This window comes from Aspergillus ibericus, assembly GCF_003184845.1.
Source record: "Aspergillus ibericus CBS 121593 unplaced genomic scaffold BO80scaffold_4, whole genome shotgun sequence".
NCBI classification, from domain to species: Eukaryota; Fungi; Ascomycota; class Eurotiomycetes; order Eurotiales; family Aspergillaceae; genus Aspergillus; species Aspergillus ibericus.
This window is the reverse complement of record NW_020292102.1, coordinates 299,895-317,246: the sequence shown is the minus strand read 5'-3', so window position 1 is coordinate 317,246 and position 17,352 is coordinate 299,895. Positions and strand designations below refer to the sequence as shown.

The window sequence follows — 17,352 nt, the reverse complement described above, 5'->3', positions numbered from 1 at the left end:
GAGTGTGTCGGTGTAGAGAAAAAGGGATCGAGAAAAGACTGCAGCCCAAAATGCCACCGGGAGCGAGCAATGCAACTCAAAACTCCCCACCTCCCAACTCACTCGAACAAACACGCATGCACGCCAGCCGCCCACCAATACCACAGCCCTCTTTTCTGGATAGACACGTCTATGGGGATAAGGAAATTCATGCAGTCGTTATAAACCCGTCCACGCCACATCAAAAACACCCATCTGCATCAGCGAGGCAAACCAAAGGGCTATGCGAGGAAACTAGGGGTATATATCAGAGCGACATCTCACCAGATACTGCACCGCGAACACACCAGATCATAAGCGAGATGGATGGATAAGCTACAGGGAAGATGTCATCAAGAACACGGAAAGGAACGGGGGAAGGAACTGGAATCGAGAAAGAAAATACACAATGCTTTGGAGGATGCCCGCCATTCAGCGCAAACTAAACAGCAAGCAAATGAAACAGGTTGACTGCGGCTGCGAAGGTTGCCCGAATAGTCAGAGAAAAGGACCCAACAATTCTCTGCAGATTCGTTGGCACTTCGCAGCAGCAATCATCAACTGTCGCTGAAAACACAGCCCCGTGGTTGATCGTCAGAATCGACGCCATGTTGTATGCGCAATCGAAAGACGAACCTTGAGTCGGCTGACTCGGTTGATACGTGTTTAATGAGGCACCGAAACACATTGAGCCGACCATCAGACAGTGGCGGCAGGTGCGGACCTCTGCCCTGTAGAGAACAGGGCCGAAACATTGGAAGAAACAATTCGCGCGTGTGGTTTTCCCTTTGTTTTCTCCGTGGTTCACCAATCGGCTCCGGATACCGAACCTCCCCAGAACACGCCAGATCAGGCGATACGTTGGTAAAACAACAAGTATGCCACCTTGTTGTCCCGGGTTCCGTAGCGTCCGAGGGGGGTTCGGACGCCGGAGGGAGTGCCAGACGGGGCCGAGGCTGCGCCTGAGGTGGATTTCTTGCTGGAATGACCGCTGGTGCCATTCACTTGGCTCCAGCCTCTCTCGTTATCCGACTGTTCATAGTCATCCTGGTCAATATGGTCATAGATGTTGACGTTGGGACCGTCGCGTTTGTGCTGCTCGAGCGCTGCCGCGAGGACCTTGGGATCTTCTTCACCCCCGGCGTGTGCGACATCCTCACTCCGAACCCGACGGATCACGGTGTCATCGAGACGAATCCACTCGCGTCCATCTTGACGACGAACATCTACAGTGTAGTGGCCACCGCTGGCGTTCTTTCCATGATGGTAGATGACACCGACAAGCCGGTACTGGGGCAGGCCACCTTGTGCCATCATGATATTGCGCTTATTAGGCGGGAAGACCTCGCGGGGGATCTCCAGATCGAGTGGGTATCCGACCTTCTTCCAGATCTTCTGAGTGCCTCTGGTGACACTATCATACTGGAACCGTTTCAGGTGAAGGATGAGAACCGGCGGCATGTTTTCGATGAAGATCTGCTTGGTAGCGGTGACATTAGGGCCACGGGAAGAGTTGAAGTCTCCCTGGATGCTTTCCGGCTTGGTAAGACCCTTGAGAGCGTCAATGATGTTGTTGATCTCGGGGGATCCAATGTCAAGCTGCAGGGGCTGGTAAGGCTCCAACGTCACGGAAGTCTTGTTGCCAGGCACCCTGAACTCCGACCGGATCTGGCCACCGAAGATCTTCGTGATGGGCGACTCCAAAGCAATATGTCCAGATGAACGCGTGACAGCCGCCTTTTGCTTGTGACCAACCTCCAGCCAACCATCGCCAGACTCATCGTTCGCGGGATCCGCCTCGGGGTTCGAAGAAGCCGAGGCTGCAGGGGCATCCTTTGCGGCGCGGCTGCACTCTTCGTGCATTTCTTCCAGGAGGAAGCCTAGGAACTCTTGAGCATCTTGCTGATGACCTCTCTTTATTCAAAGAGCATGTACGCATTAGCCCGCACGTTTCTCACAATCAGGGTTTAGGAACTTACCCGCATGTCCCGGAAGCGCGGCAATTGCCGAATCACCTCATATACAAACTCTGGAATGAAAGATTCGCCGTACTCTTCGAGCTCATTGGGTTTCAACCTCAGCCTCAGCTGTTCCTCGGTATGTGCAGCATCGATGATGCGGAATTCTCTCATGAACATGATCCTGTGGGGATGTCAGCTCAAGTGCCGAGTAACAGAAGAAACGCTGGAAGACAATGAAGAAACAGAGGACAGAGCGAGCGAACGAACGAAGCGGAATAGTACTCACATAGCATCAATCATCGGAAAGTCGCTGTGAAAGCTGTGGGACGCCCTCCGTCCAATGTGATCCAAGAATTGGTAGAAAGGAGCGCAAGAAACGAGAATTTGGAGCACCTGCAGCACAAAGCAATTAGTGGGTGATGGTCCACGCTCAGCACAGAGAAGGACATACAGAATTCATGTAGCACATATTGCCCGTATTCACAAGTCCTCTGGGCTCGAGGAATGCAACCTTGTCGCTGTACTGCGAGACATCCTCCCCCAGACTCGTCAACACGTCTGCAAGAGTCTCATTTTTAGGCTTGATTACACCATTGGACACGGTCGGGGATGCATTGGGAGCATTCGCCCCTTTAGCCAACGCCTTTGACCGGACCAAATCTGCCCACGACTTGGGTGCTGCAGGCGCAGGCGAGGCCTGCTTCGAAGGTTCCTCGGCCTTGGCCTGAGACGGCTCCTGTGAATCTTCATTTGTGTTCTCCTGAGCCGCGCCGCTCACACTCGCCGATTTAGGCGTTTCGGGTGAGCGACCCGAATCATCCTTGGTTGCCTGACGAGGAGTACTGGGAGCAGGGACGACTGGAACGACAGGGACTACCGGAACAGCAGGCTTGGACCCTTTGGACTGTGACTGAGGACGCACAGAGATGTTCGGAGCAACAGAAGAGGGGGTCGTGGGTTGGGTCGAATTTGCGACTGATGGCGCCGCAGACAAGGTCGGGGTTTGGGGCTCCGAGGATGTCTGTTCCTGCTCTAGGCCTTTGGTTTCACTTTGTGTCTCAGACTTGTCATTTCGCTGGGACTCCTTGGCAGGGAGCTCGACGGCAACAGACGAAGAATGGAGGAGGCGGCTTCTCCGACGTCTGCCTGGGACTCGAGCAGGGAAAGGGCAGTCGGCAACGGATAGCCAAGGCAACTGAGGATTTCTGTTAGAAAGGAAGGGAACCGAACGCATGGCAATCAACAAGTCTTACCGGTGGGCGAAAAGGCTCCTTGGGCGGCGCCGGAGCAACCTTTACAGGGGCCGGACCGGGGGATGAAGACACAGCAGGGCTCGGTATGGGATGCACGGGAATAGAGGCGGGGGACTGCGCCTGAGTCGTGATCGGCATGGGTGGAAGTCCGACTGGAGGAGACATGGTGGTTTGTAGAGGAGGGGAGGTCCTCGGCTGCATAGGAAGAGACGGGGGAGGAATATGGGCCGGCGCCATTATAGGCTGGGAGGGAGCATAGCCAGACACAAACATCGGACCTCCGTAAGGGTGTTGGTAAGGGCGTGGAGGGAGCTGCTGCATCGGAGGATAAGGCGGGTACCAATGGGGGTATTGCTGCGGCGAGTATGCGGCCGGAGGAGGATGGCCGTTCATATGGGGGTGGTACCCCATGTAGGCAGGAGGGGATCGCATATTGGGAGGGCCTGTAGTGTAAGGAACATCTTGCTGTCGTCGAGGAGTCGGCATGGGTGGCTGCCCATGGGGCATTGCGGGCATATGATGGTTCATCATGTCCAGGCAGTCGGGAAAGTCGCCTTGACTATTTAGCCACGCGTTGCCTCAATGGGAGCCATACGAGGTCAGAAGAGGAAGAATCCGGTATGGGGGCGTGCACCCGTCTAAGCAGCCATTCTAACGCCCCGGGCGGGACACTGGAAGCTAGGATCAAGAACTGTAGGGCGAAGCTTGGCGTGAATTCGTCCTGGGGTGGGCTCAAAGGATCAGCGTGGTGTACGACATAGGTTGGGAGGTTGCGCAGAAGATCGGGGAAGAGCTGGTTGGGTGAGAGGTGGTACGAACCTGGTGCAGAACGCGGGGTCAAGATATGAGGGGGAATGGGAAGGGCCGAAAAAGGAGGAAAATGGCCACAAGAGAGGCAAAGGGAGGTGGTGACGACGGGGGGTACAGGGCCGGGACAGCACAACCGGGGGAAGTGGGTGGATTGCTGGAGCTGAGATGGAGATGATGTTTTTTTGGTGGCCGGCACGTGCCTGAGGCTCCGCTGCGGCAGATCCCTGGCCCAGGCGTCCCTCAACAACCCACCCCAGAGCCTCTGCCGATGGGGGTAAACATGCAGTATATCCTGCTTAGTCCAAACATCACCAAGGGATAGATCTCTACAGAGCTATACAGAGCTACAGAAGAGGCAACAAATTCTGCTGACGCTCGGAATTCCTCATTAGAAGGAACAAACCAGTCCAAGGGCCTTCATCTACAATATGACCTGTACGATTGAATTACGCCGGGCCGTGCGCGAAAGAAAACCAATCTATATGAATCTCCGTCAGTTTCTAGTAATAATAATTCGTACACATATATGGCCATCAGATTTCGTAGAACACTTCGACTCCTTACCCATGCTCCTTTCAAAGTGTATCTGCAAGCACCTCCCTGAAATGATTATAACATAATGCTCGTAAGTATGGTTGAAAAGAAGACGAAAGACCCGGAGCGCGTCAGATAATGCTTGCCAAAAGCAAAGCAGTTAATGCGTCTGCGCCTGGCTAAGCGCCTCGCTGGATATTGGTCGCCATGAGCGTGATTTTCTTGTTCTTTTTCTTTTTCCCGCCAGAAGCAGAAGGAGTGGGGTTGCTCGCCTCGGCAGCACTTTGAGCCATCAGTTCTCTCTCTTGCTGGGCCCACAGCTCCTCCTCCCAGCCTTGAAGCCAGCCATCAGCAGGGCCTGGTTGTGAGCCCGACGGAGCCGAAAGAGCCGGCACGGCGGTTGTTCCCCACACGGTCCGTGATCCAGGGGGACTCGTAGAGGTGGATGCCAGAGCGCCAAAATGGGACGGCTGAGGAGGAGATGCAGATGAAGACTCTATATCCAAACCAGGTGGCTCGCCAGTGGCGCCCGCCAACGGCTGGAAATCGCGGTCGGAGAAGGGAGGGTCATTGATGGTGTCAATACTGGGCCTCTTCCGGCGCGCTGCTGCCCAACGCTCTTCGTCTTCTTTCTTCTCAGCCCGGATCCGATCCTTCTCTTCCCGCGCCTCTTTCTCCTTATTACGTTTCCGTCTTCTTTCAGTTTCCGACTTGAAAGTCTCCAGGACCTCCGGGACGACAACATCCCTCCAGTCACACTCGAGGAAATTCACCTCGCAACCTTGCGGAAGATGGCTGAGATATTTCACTCTTTTGCGCAGCTCCTCGTCAACGATATGACCGGTCGAGATGCGTTCGACCCTCGGAAGAATGGTGGCAGGAAATGATGAATAGTCACCAAATGCAGCCTTTAAGATGCGGATGTCTAAGGGCGAAAGATAGAACTGAGGCAGGGCTTGATAAAAAAAGAATGAATGGTCAGATGTATGAGGGCCCCGCGTTGAGGGCACGTTGTTTCGGCCGTGCCCAGGATCTCTCTGTTTCTTCTTAGACCCAGAAGTCGAATTCAAGTCAACCTGGCCCAAGGCCTCGGTTGTACGATCCAGGCCATTCGATGTACCCGGTGTCGAGGCTGAACCAGGGCCAGTATCTGACGCGGGGATGGACTCCGCAGACGAACTTTGACCTGACTTGGTTGCATGCTGCGATTCATAAATGGCAGCAACTCCCTCTGGCGGGGACTGTAATGCGATGGGCTCCTTTGGCTTTTTGGTCTGGACTGGCTGTCGCGTAATGTCCGGCGGATTCCCAATACCTTCGATCTTAGTTTTGGCGTCGCGAATCGCAGCGACCGCCTTCTGAGTCCAAGTGGTATCATCTCCGAATAGAAGTTCATCTTCAAGCTCCTGCCTGCGAAGCTCTTCGATCTCGATGTCGTACTGGGCTTTCATATAGTCCTCGCCCCCTTTCATTATGCGCGCGTAGTCAGCTACTTCTGCAGCATGATACCACGGAACATCCTCCTCTGGCGCTATGTCCTCGGCCCCATCCCGAGGCAACGCTAGAGTGCTCCCGGGTTCTCTTTTTACTAGCCTTAGGACTACATCGCCTCCCTCAAACGGGAGATCGCCCTCCTGACCACGAAACCATCGCACAGGTCGCGTCTCGGAGACGTAGATGGAATCCCAACAGATCGGGCACTTCTTCCACCGCGGTTTTTTCTCCGGTACCGGATTCTCTTCATCGGTCGAATGCATGTAGCGGATCAGACAAGAAAGACAGAAGATATGACCACAGCGAGCCATTCGTGGCGCTACCGGAGTGGACAAACATATGGGGCAACTAGCGGACTGCGTTTGAGCCGATACCAAGACCTGAAGAACCGAATCCCAATCTAGGTGGACATCAGCATTGGCCGCTTGTGCATGGTAGTTGCGGTTGGGTGCCACGATAAAGCGATAGTTCGCATGAACGTAGCGGGATTTATCCATTGCATGATAGCCCGAGCCTGGACCCCAAGATGTATAGCGGCGATTATTGCGGGGTGGAGGATTGTACTGAGGACGAGGCGGTAGAGAGAAGTTCATTAGATGGGTGATGGACGTCTGTCCCTTGCGACTGGTTGTAGATCTCATGATGGCCTGAGAGGACAGGTTGGTTAGTTCGTCCATCCCAGAGTAACAGAAGTCATGGAGATAGTCCTGGAGAGGGGCTACAGCCACACCGGTTTCACTCCTGCCACCCTCCCATACCTCCTAAAGCATCTTATGTAAGCCTCTCGCGCGTAGGCCTTCCAGAGCATCTCATGCGGCTCCCGAAGTGCCACACGTAAGGCGTTACGAAGAGCCTTGGCCAGGGCTGATATTGGGGCGGGTAGTAAAGGAGTATAAAGTGGCTCGGGCGAGCGCGGTGCAGCTGGAGCCGATTCCTGGTCCTAATACATACCGATTCGCTATAATCATCATCATCTAACAATCGGGGACGCCTCTGTCGTCTGTGCTGACTCTTGAGAGCCTGGTTGTTCCTAGGAGAGCCCGAGTTTCTAGCCTGAGATGTTAACCCGGCTCCAAAACTGCCAGAACCTCCCGGGCGCCGCTGAGAACGCGGAGAGCCGCTATCAAATGAAGAGGAAGTGAAAGTCGCAGAGACTGGCTGGCTCGGAATATTCACCGCTTTCATAGAAGTGGTAGGAACCTGACTAGGATTTCCCGACATTATTCTTTCTGCTTTTCCAGGTGAAGGCGTGAAAGTACCTTCCTATGGCGGGGGCAGAAAAGCAGTTACTGGTAATGCGGAGGTGACTCGAGATGCAGGTACAGCCTCCAACTGACGGAGTTGAGGATTGGAATTGGATCAAAAAAGACTAAACGCGTACGAGAAAAGGGCCAGATAACCCTCGAGGGCAGCACTAGGGGAGGAGAAGCACCAGAACCCTGAAGCCTCCCCTATCGAGAAAAGAAAAGAGGCAGAGCGGAGGAGAGAGATTATCGAGGGAGGGGCGAGTATGTCATGCCTTGGCGGCCGACCAGAGCCTCAGGCACGTGCCGTACGACCATTTCGCATCCGCCCTACACCCCAAGCAAATTCCATTTCATGTTCTCTGCACTGGAGAGTAGGGCATATATTGTGGACTGATATAGCCATACGCCCGTGCACTTGCATTGGCCACACCCGTCATCCATGCCTCTGCTTATTTAGCACACCAACCCTGCTAGGGCCGTGTCCAAGTTGACAATGAACCCGTACGGGAAGGCGGAAGGTAAACTATGTCAACTCAGTTCCGCCTTCCTGGTTGGGACAATACTGGTGTCCAGGTAGCATTGGGGTGTTCGCAGAACATGACCCATCATATAGGCCAATCTGTCTATCTATATGGAATATGGAGCACGGAGTGCCTGTGCCTCACCACTGGGCACGTACCTGTTCAGCGTTGATAGGCAAGCCAAGCACCAGGCCATCTGCAGCGACTGGTGGTTGCGCGGATGAACTCCAGGGTCGATGATCCTGCCGCAGCGGGTAATGAACCCACTCCCTTTTAGTGCATCCCCCAACTGATGTTGTTGTTGGTCTTCCTGCGACCGCCCAAACCATTCCCTCCTTCTCTCTCTCACTGTCTCCTCGCATCAGTTGCGTCCCTTCCTCACCGCAATTCATCACATATCTCAATTGCTTGGCCTAAGGCCTCGTACGGTCAACATACAATGACCGTGACTCGATCCCAGACGGGGAAAACCCCAAAGTAAGTCATTTGCTTGCGCAAGGGAGTGAAGGTCCATGGGGGCACAGAGAGAGGACACGATGAACCCGGGACCCAGTGAGGAACCCCAATCGTGATCTATTTCCTTTGATCCCATCGCAAATTGCGCTTTTTATGCGACCTCTTGTTCTGCTTGTTGTGGTCCCTGTCAACTCACAAGTCGATCAATTGCTAGGAAAATGGAGCGGCCCGGCTTCGTCGAGACACCTGGCCGTCGAGTAACTCGCAGTAGCAGCCGCGCACTGTCAGAGGATCCTTCTAACACAGTTGCTGATACTCAGGCACAATCAAACTCCACATCGCGGAGACGCCCGTCGGTCAAGGTCAAGACTGAACCGTTGGACGAGGAGTCGAAGCCATTTGCGACCAATGGACACGCCGACGATTCCGTCAACAAGAAGCCCCGGATTGTGGATGGATGGGAAGAGGGCAAGGATCCCAAGATCGACTACAGCGGCCACTTTGAATTCGGAGGTTCTCTGGGTGTGGCATCCATGATGATTGGATTTCCGCTGCTGATGTACTACATGTGGATTGGCGCCACCTACTACGATGGCAAGTTCCCTCGTCCCGCGGAAGGACAAAGCATGTCTGAATTCTTCGCGCATTTGGGGCATCTGGCATATGAGGGCGCTTTCCCCTCACTCAAGGCCTGGACTATCTATTGGGTTTTCTTCATCTTTGAGGGTATTTGCTACCTGTGCCTTCCGGGTATCACCGTCATGGGCCGTCCTCTGCCCCATTTGGGAGGGAAGCAACTGCCATACTACTGCTCTGGTGTTTGGTCCTTCTACACCACCATCGTGTTGGCCCTTGTCCTTCATGCTACTGGTGTCTTCAAGCTATACACGATCATTGATGAGTTTGGCCCTCTGATGAGCGTCGCCATCCTCTCTGGGTTCCTTGTTGCTTTCGCGGCTTACTTCTCCGCATTGGCACGCGGGGCGCAGCATCGCATGACTGGCCACCATGTGTACGATTTCTTCATGGGCGCGGAGCTCAACCCCAGAATGTTTGGGATTCTGGACTTCAAGATGTTCTTCGAGGTCCGCCTTCCTTGGTACATCCTGCTCTTCGTTACCCTAGGTGCAGCGGCCAGACAGTATGAGGTTTACGGCTATGTCTCTGGGGAAGTCGGCTTCCTGCTGCTGGCCCACTTTTTGTACGCGAACGCCTGCTCCAAGGGCGAAGAGTGCATTGTCTCCACGTGGTAAGTTACTGTCTGGGGATTGCGAGAAATATTTATGATCTGATAAACCTCTAGGGATATGTACTACGAGAAATGGGGTTTCATGCTCATTTTCTGGAACCTTGCGGGAGTGCCCCTGAGCTACTGCCACTGCACCATCTACCTGGCCAATCACGATCCGGCTACATACCACTGGAACCGGTACTTCCTCTCGTTCCTTTATGTCGCCTATCTCTTCGTATACTGGGTGTGGGACACGACCAACAGCCAGAAAAACCGTTACCGCCAGCAAGAGCGCGGAACCATGGTGTTCCGCAGCACATTCCCTCAGCTGCCTTGGCAGACGCTCAAGAATCCCAAGACCATCACGGCCGAGGATGGGTCCAAGATCTTGGTCGACGGTTGGTGTAAGTGCTGCCCACGCTTCTATATACCCCGGTTTTAGCTGACTGACTCGACACACTGCAGATGGCAAAGCACGCAAGATCCACTATACCTGTGATTTGTACTTCGCCCTGAACTGGGGACTCATCACCGGGTTCAGCAGCCCATTCCCCTGGTTCTATCCCGTCTTCTTCGCCTGCATGATCACGCACCGCGCGATGCGCGACATTGAGCGTTGCCGGAACAAGTACGGCGAGGCATGGAGGGAATACGAGAGACAGGTCCCTTACCTGTTCATTCCGGTAAGTGAAGGGTTGAAAATGGACTGTAGATCAGCCGCTAACATGGATGATAGTACGTGTTCTGAGCGGCTTTATCCACCAAGCCATTCCTTGTGTATACTCAAGGCTGTTCGCTGCCCAGCTTGGGCTGCTGGCAGGACTCCTGCCTTTCAAAACTTCTTTGGTTCTGTCAGATTTATCATATGTCGTTGTAATCTTGTCCATCTACTCGGGCCCCTCGCTGCCGTCCAGTCAGTTGGGTATGTCCGAGTCTTTGCATCATGTCTTTGATACAGTCCTGCATGAGGATCCGACTTCCTCGCTTGTTGCATTCTTCTTCTTTTCAAGATATAACATTCCATGTATATTATTAGATTGTCATTCTTATTTCTTGGTTTTTCGGTTTATTCTCTTCTTTATTTCTATCATGTTTTTATGTATTTTCGATGATAGACATAGCCCCGGCTATTTCTTGTATTCTAATTGATGTCTGACCTGTACACCCCCATTGAACAAAAGCGCAAGCAAACTTGAAGAATATGTCATTCCGCTATTCTCCTGCCCTGGTACCCTGTAGACCTTGATGCCCACCCACCCCATAGGAAATCACATGACCTTACCCCTCCATTTCGGGAAGCTTATCGCATCTGGATTGCTTTGATCACCCTACAACCCCGCCAGCAGACTCGGTATGATCCCAGCTCCCACAGCCCTCAATTGCCGATCAATCGCTTATCCGGAGCTTCTAGTGCCTCCAAAGTCATCATCCACCTTCCCTAGCCAATAGACCCCATCTCCCGATCCTCAGCCACCACTACCACCATGTTGATCCAGGAATCGTACCACGATGTGCCCACCCAGGCGGACGGCAGCGGAACTATGCGTATGTATCACTGCTACTACTCCTGAGAGTTGTCCCGGCTAGACGCGGATGTCTTGCTTCATCTATACACTTATTTGGTCGTTCATGAAATTATTGGCTACGCAATGGATGAGATGAGATATAATAATTGATTGATACGAGCAACGCTGACGTGATCCCAGGTATTTATGTCTTCCACCCGACTATTCCAGGATACCCGAAGGCAAGGTTCCCGGGTGTGGTGGTGTTTAGTGAGATTTATCAGGGTATGTATCTTTCTCAGGGGGAATCCCAGAGTGATTATTCTGGGGGTATGGGATTGTGAAGAGAGGGGATGGAAATGGATGGATGATTGATGGTGTATAGTGACTGGACCTGTTGAGCGGTTTGCGAGACAAATCGCCGGACAGGGATATATCTGTGCGGCTCCGTCGAGTTATCATGAGTTTACGGGGCCGGAGGCATTGAAGTATAATGCTGAGGATACGGATAAGGGAAATGAGTGGAAGATTAGTAAGGTGAGATTTACCATGATGGAGCAGTTGGTGGGAGATGATGGGGGATCATGTTAATGTTGATGGGAATAGAAAATCGCGGCGTACGATGAGGATGCCTCGTTGTGTGTGGACTATCTCCTGTCACTGCCCACGTGCAATGGGCGGGTGGGCGCGACGGGTATGTGCCTGGGTGGACATCTTGCGTATCGGTGCGCATTGGATAGCCGGGTCAAAGCGGCGGTGTGCTACTTTGCCACTGATATTCACAGTAAGACGCTGGGGCGGGGGAAGAATGATGATAGTTTGGCTCGGGCGGGCGATATCAAGGGCGAATTGCTCATGGTGAGAGGCCACCCTTCCCCGTCCCGTGTGTGTGAGAGAAAGAGTGGCGTGGATGCTGACGGGGATCATGGCGCAGATTTTCGGAAAGAATGACACGCATGTTCCGCCTGAGGGAAGGGATGTGATCCGCAAGACCCTACATGACAAGGGAGTTCTGTTTAGCTTTTACGAGGTGGCTTGGGCGCAGCGTAGGTTTTGACTTTCGGTTTACGTTTTTCCATGGGATGTGCTGACAAGGGTTGGATCACTAGATGCCTTCATTCGTGATGAGCTCAGCAAGGGACGGTATGACCCTGCCATTACCAAGGCGTGCTTTGAGATGCTGCTCGAGTTGTTCGGACGGACGCTGAAGCTGGACCTGGGCGAGCACGATGGAAAGGAGTTGAAGATTGAAGACGTGTGCTAGAGGTGGCGAGATGCGATCTGCGTAAGTATCTACATATTACCGTAGTAGGTATCAATAGGCAACGACATATCGGGCAATCGGTGTGACGACTGCGACTGTCAACCATGCTGGCTGGCATAGCCGAATGAGATCTTGCATACTGGCCTTATTTGATATCTTAAAAGAACTTACTGAGGGCATGTAGTTGCGGACTTTCCTCCCTTTGGATCTTCAGTATTGTCGGTCTGATTGGTGCGATGGCAGAGGCCGACCTCCTCGATATATTACTGCAGGTAAGGCATAACACTTGGTATATAGCCAGTGACGCAAGGGTGAGCGGGACAGATGAGAGACAGGTCCTGGCTGAAGACCCTTTCGAGGGATTGATGAATGCCTAGTGAGCAGAGTGGCTGTGAAATGCCCGGAGTATGTAGGATGCAGAATGATAGGCTCCGATCCATGGGCAACGACCGAGTGGCTGGGGGGCGAGGGACCCTCGGTCAGGGATGGCGGTGAGACATGGCGATTGCATTCGACTAGAAGGATGGCGGAAGATCGAACCGGGTGTTCGCATTCGGAATCTCATGCAAGATCTATCAAGCTTCAAGAATGTTGCCTGTCAAGGCTATTCTTAGCCACCCGTCCGGGACGATGTGAGATGTACGGAGTAAGTATGCCACTGGATCGGAACCCGACCCAGAATAGAAACCGGGGAAGGCCCAGTGGAATGAGCCGTGGATGGCGACCAGGCACACATCCACGGGACCGCCAGGAGACCTTTTCCACCAACATCTCCGATAGTAGACCGTGGAGGATTGGCAGGGGATCGAGGAGAGGAGTTGGGTCTCGTAGATAGTACTGCGGAAGACTACTAAAATATTTCATGTCTCTTCAGTGCATCTGCCAGCCGCATGAAGTCATTCCCGGCCAGCCAGCAGCGTGTCTGGTTCCTGGATCGGCTGCGGTCCAGCTGCAGGGTTTGGCGGAACAAGGCCTGGAAAAGTGGGCAGGCGTCCACCTATCAGCGTGGGCTGAACCATCTCTCCCTTGGACGCTAAACTAAAGCCCATCTTTCCAGCGCAGCATCGCGTGTTGTTAGTTGGTAGTTGTTACGACTGCCATCATTTCCCCTCTCTTCCCCGACGGCTTTTGCCTTCATCCCCGGCCAGCCTGGTGGTTCATAATCCCAATCCCTCCATCGGGCCCCCCGTTCGTCTTCTCCCTTTTCTCCTCCTCCTCCCATCCGTCCGACTTCATTAATCATCTGAAATACCGGCTTTGCAGCTGACTGTTTCTCATCCCGGCCCTACAGCCCCATTGTGCTGTGCCGGTGTTTGAGATTCTCACTCTGACAGCTCGTCTCTCGCTGATCTGACATTCTTAATTTTCTGATAATTACCCTTCCTTTCCCGTCCTTGGCTGGCCTTAGTCTTTGTCTCTCTCTCTCTCTCTCTCCCTCTCCAACCCGCGCTATCTTCTTCCGCTTTCTTTTAACCGTCTGGCTGCAGGGCCGATTGTGAACCGGGCCTCTCTCAGCCCCCCCCCCCCCAAGAGTCTCGCTGCCTTTCTTCTCCAGCTTTTCCTCTTCCTTTCCGTTTGCAGAGCGGCTCCCTGATTGACTCCATTCCTTGTCCTGTTTCCCCGCGTGCAAATCTATCCCGTTGGAGATAATCTTACACAGTAATCACCCTAATCATAATCTGGTCGTCTGTTTCCACTTTCTACTCTTCCCGATCTGCAGCGGAGCCATCCTGACCGACGTGGGTCCGACGAAATCGATCGAATTATTCACCGTCACCGTCACCACTGCCACTACCACTCTCATCATCGTCTCACCGCGCCTCCCCTCCGTCATTCCTCTTGCATGGTGTCGCGCTTCGATCCTCTGTAGCCATGGGTTCGACGCAGTTTGGCAATTTCAACGTGGGTTGACCATTGATCTACCACCTGGTGTACCTCGGGATGGATGAAACTGACCGTGGATGATCTGCATGTGTAGGACTTTTGTCGGGATTCCACGCTGCCGGTCTGCAACGTACGTCCCCCCCCCCTCTCATTCTGTTGTGCGCTATTAATGCTCAATTGATGTCGCCATATCGCTGACCCTCAGTTTACTATAGCTCTTCGTGTCCAACAACCAGCCCCCCAATGAAGCGTTTAATGGATGCGCGCTTCACGGTATCGAGCTCAGCCATGGCCGCTACCTCAGTAATCTGGGTATGCTACGCCATTCACGCCTGCGGTGGACTCCATCAGACTAATCCATGCAGGCTCTATCATCTTGGCGTTTATCTCCATCATAGTATCGCTTTTCCTGCTGTTAAGATCGGATCGCAAACGCGCAGCAGTCGGCCGAAGGTACGCGACGAAGGAATGGAGATAGGAAAGAAAGTGGGGGCTGACTGGGATAGGGAAATGCAAATATTCCTGCTCGGATTCATCGTCATCGAAATCTGCGAGATCTTCTCCGTGGGCGGCTTCCCTTTGGACCCAGCAGTCCGCAAGGTTGGTCATGCGACTCATCACAATCATTGCCGAGTCTAACACGCATGCGTAGGGCTTCTCGGCTGTACATGTGGCTGCGATCACTGCAACGTGTTGGATCCTGTTCCTCAATGCCCTGGTGGGCTACCAATTGCTGGACGACGGCACCCCAGCGTCAATTGGTCTGATCATTGCCTCCGCCCTGGTTCTCTTCATTGGTACGGGTTATATTGCTTTGGACACGGCCTTCGACTGGACGGGCGAGTTCGCAACCACGGCGGCAGAAAAGTATCGCAATATCGCCCTCTATGTGCTGTATCAGCTCTTTCCTCTCGTTTGCCTGGTGGCGTTTTACGTATTGGAGGCTGTCCTGGTGATTCGGATTTTGGGTGAACTTCGGCCCATGAGTATGTTTGCATACGCTTCCTAATCTTAACCGGTTATCTATTCTGACCTGTCTATAGTTTACTTGACCGCTGCCGCCCTGTTGTTCGCCATCGGACAGATCTTCGAATATGTGATTAGCGTTCACCTCTGCACGGCGTCCCATCACAAGATCAACGGCGCCTTATTCGAGACCCTCTTCACCCTTTTGGCAGTTACTACGGTTTGGACGTTTTGGAGCAGCATCACCGAAGACGACTGGCCCATGCCGATGGCACCTGGCGGTGGATACCGTTAGGCCAGCTGATCGTAAAGCGCTGCCTGTGCCTATTCGCACTCCCCTCCCCTCGCCTTCCATCCGAATTGTTTATATCTCTTCTCTACGATCCTTGCACACCGGTGCTGTGATACCCGCCCTCTTTCGCATGCTCGACGCGTCCACGGAGTTTACGACGGGCTATGTTCTCGCCATCTTTTGCGATACCTTAACGTTTTACGATGTTCTTGATGCGACGCGGTGTGGTTTTATGTTTCAACTATGACTTCTATCTATGGCGGGCTCTGTGATACGCTGGCCTGAAGCCGAGCATGTGAGGCCGCCGGTGCCATTGGCCGTCTTTTCCAGCTAGATACCTATTTGCATTGTAATTAGTACGATTGATGTTCGATTTGGTCCTGAATGATACGCGGTGTGGTTTGATCACGGCATGGGAAATGCCGTTATATCACCGCGCACTTGTTTCTCTAACATTGCACTCTGGTCAATAGACGATAGCCATCTTCCCACTTTACAAATCATTCCAGCTGTCAAGATTCTCAGCTACTACTATCTAACCTTGACCGGACTACAATCCAAATCCACAGCCCAAACACTCAATACCAATAAACGGAACATTGATATTAAAACACAATGTCAACTAACACGGAAATATGTACATCAAAATAATTTCACCTCCTACCCCGCAGGCGGAGATTTTCTTTCCCAGACAGCTCCAAGGCCCATTCTCCGAGAAGAGTTGATCATATGCATGATACATGTATGTAAGCAGTCGCCAAGTTCGGCCCCTCCACCACCGATTCTATAGGTTATCTCAGCCAAATGGAACGGACAAGATATGAGATGAGATGAGAAGAGATGAGAAGAGAAAGACAGAATGAGATGGGATGGCATATGCGCCTTCATATGCATTGTTTTTCGACAGAATGAAAAAAAGGAGGGCAGAAAAAGAAGCAGCCGACTTCAACAGAAGCAACACAGCTCAATAGATAAAAATATATATTCCACTCATTTCCCGAGGGCATATCCATCCGGAATACGCGATATAATAAAATATATAATAAAAAAAAAGAAACCAAACCCCCGGATATGTGAAAGACCGAAGAAACCCCAATCCAATACCATTTACAACCGAACCTTAACATCCACACAGGGCAGAGTCCATTCTCTCCGACCGAGGAGACTTCTCAACCATTCCAGACCAATTCCGGTCCATTCGTCTTGCGCGCCGGGGGCAAGAGACGGGGCGGAGAGAGAGGCGTTGATGCTGCTGCTGTTCAGACGACGTTGGGCTTCATCGAGGACGGCGCCGGCGAGGGCCTTGGTGGTGGTGTTGACGGTCTCGAAGACGTAGCTGGCGAGGGTGGTTTCGTTGACGGTGGTGGTGGAGTAGCGCGGGGAGAACCAGTCACCGCGGAGATCGAAGAAGCATTTGTCGGACCAGTGGCAGGAGGAGATGAAGAGGATGAGGAGTAGAGCGGAGCAGTAGATGCAGGGCCGGTGCAGGATGTAGGTTAGGGTGACGAAGGAGATGATGAAGAGGGGGGAGGCGTTGGTTGGGATGAAGAGGAGGGGAAGCCAACTGCGGGTGGGAGTGTGAGTACGGTGATGGTTATGGTGATGGAGGGGATGGGATTAAGATGCTTACCTCCGGAGACAGAACATAATGGGCGGTGGTGGGCTTGGCGATGATGTTGGAGGTGATGATGTAGATTGCTCGTTAGATTGTTGCTGGGTGGTGACGGTGAATTTGGTGGCGAGAGACAGGGAAGGGACCCGGTGAATTCTGGCGCTCGGTGAGAGGAGGGTAGTGAGTGACAGAGGTGGTAGTGATGAGGAGGGTGGATCGCGGGAAAGGAAATTGATCAGGAGCGATCATCCATGGCGATGGGGGGTGAGTATTTCTTGGAGGAATCTTCTGGCGTGGAAGTTGA

At 53.0% G+C, this 17,352-nt stretch overlaps 5 protein-coding genes across 5 annotated transcripts; 2 read left to right on the top strand and 3 right to left on the bottom strand.

The window, feature by feature from the left end:
• Window positions 1-427: 427 nt before the first annotated feature.
• Window positions 428-4,134, bottom strand: BO80DRAFT_421608 (mRNA-binding ubiquitin-specific protease UBP3). The gene is made up of 5 exons (XM_025718643.1): window positions 3,233-4,134; window positions 2,431-3,174; window positions 2,266-2,372; window positions 1,998-2,160; window positions 428-1,932 (listed from the first exon to the last, which is right to left on the bottom strand). Exons 1-5 carry the CDS (start codon window positions 3,737-3,739, stop codon window positions 868-870), a joined length of 2,586 nt encoding a protein of 861 aa, XP_025579288.1. The 5' UTR covers window positions 3,740-4,134; the 3' UTR covers window positions 428-867.
• A 392-nt stretch (window positions 4,135-4,526) lies between these two features.
• BO80DRAFT_373245 (RING-type E3 ubiquitin transferase MAG2) lies at window positions 4,527-7,537 on the bottom strand. The gene is made up of 2 exons (XM_025716557.1): window positions 7,022-7,537; window positions 4,527-6,717 (listed from the first exon to the last, which is right to left on the bottom strand). The coding sequence occupies exons 1-2, from the start codon at window positions 7,289-7,291 to the stop codon at window positions 4,756-4,758; spliced, it is 2,232 nt and encodes a 743-aa protein (XP_025579287.1). The 5' UTR covers window positions 7,292-7,537; the 3' UTR covers window positions 4,527-4,755.
• A 740-nt stretch (window positions 7,538-8,277) lies between these two features.
• On the top strand, window positions 8,278-12,294 carry BO80DRAFT_451899 (uncharacterized protein; the record flags this gene model as incomplete). Its single annotated transcript, XM_025721914.1, has 9 exons — window positions 8,278-8,315; window positions 8,509-9,543; window positions 9,598-9,929; window positions 9,991-10,212; window positions 11,232-11,315; window positions 11,416-11,567; window positions 11,637-11,888; window positions 11,965-12,076; window positions 12,140-12,294. The coding sequence occupies 9 exons, from the start codon at window positions 8,278-8,280 to the stop codon at window positions 12,292-12,294; spliced, it is 2,382 nt and encodes a 793-aa protein (XP_025579286.1).
• A 1,470-nt stretch (window positions 12,295-13,764) lies between these two features.
• On the top strand, window positions 13,765-15,439 carry BO80DRAFT_480924 (chitin synthase export chaperone; the record flags this gene model as incomplete). Its single annotated transcript, XM_025723369.1, has 7 exons — window positions 13,765-14,196; window positions 14,273-14,308; window positions 14,394-14,490; window positions 14,544-14,631; window positions 14,685-14,778; window positions 14,831-15,164; window positions 15,222-15,439. The coding sequence occupies exons 1-7, from the start codon at window positions 14,167-14,169 to the stop codon at window positions 15,437-15,439; spliced, it is 897 nt and encodes a 298-aa protein (XP_025579285.1). The 5' UTR covers window positions 13,765-14,166.
• A 1,104-nt stretch (window positions 15,440-16,543) lies between these two features.
• Window positions 16,544-17,083, bottom strand: BO80DRAFT_451897 (uncharacterized protein; the record flags this gene model as incomplete). Its single annotated transcript, XM_025721913.1, has 2 exons — window positions 16,544-17,000; window positions 17,067-17,083. The coding sequence occupies 2 exons, from the start codon at window positions 17,081-17,083 to the stop codon at window positions 16,544-16,546; spliced, it is 474 nt and encodes a 157-aa protein (XP_025579284.1).
• Between the last annotated feature and the right edge of the window lie 269 nt (window positions 17,084-17,352).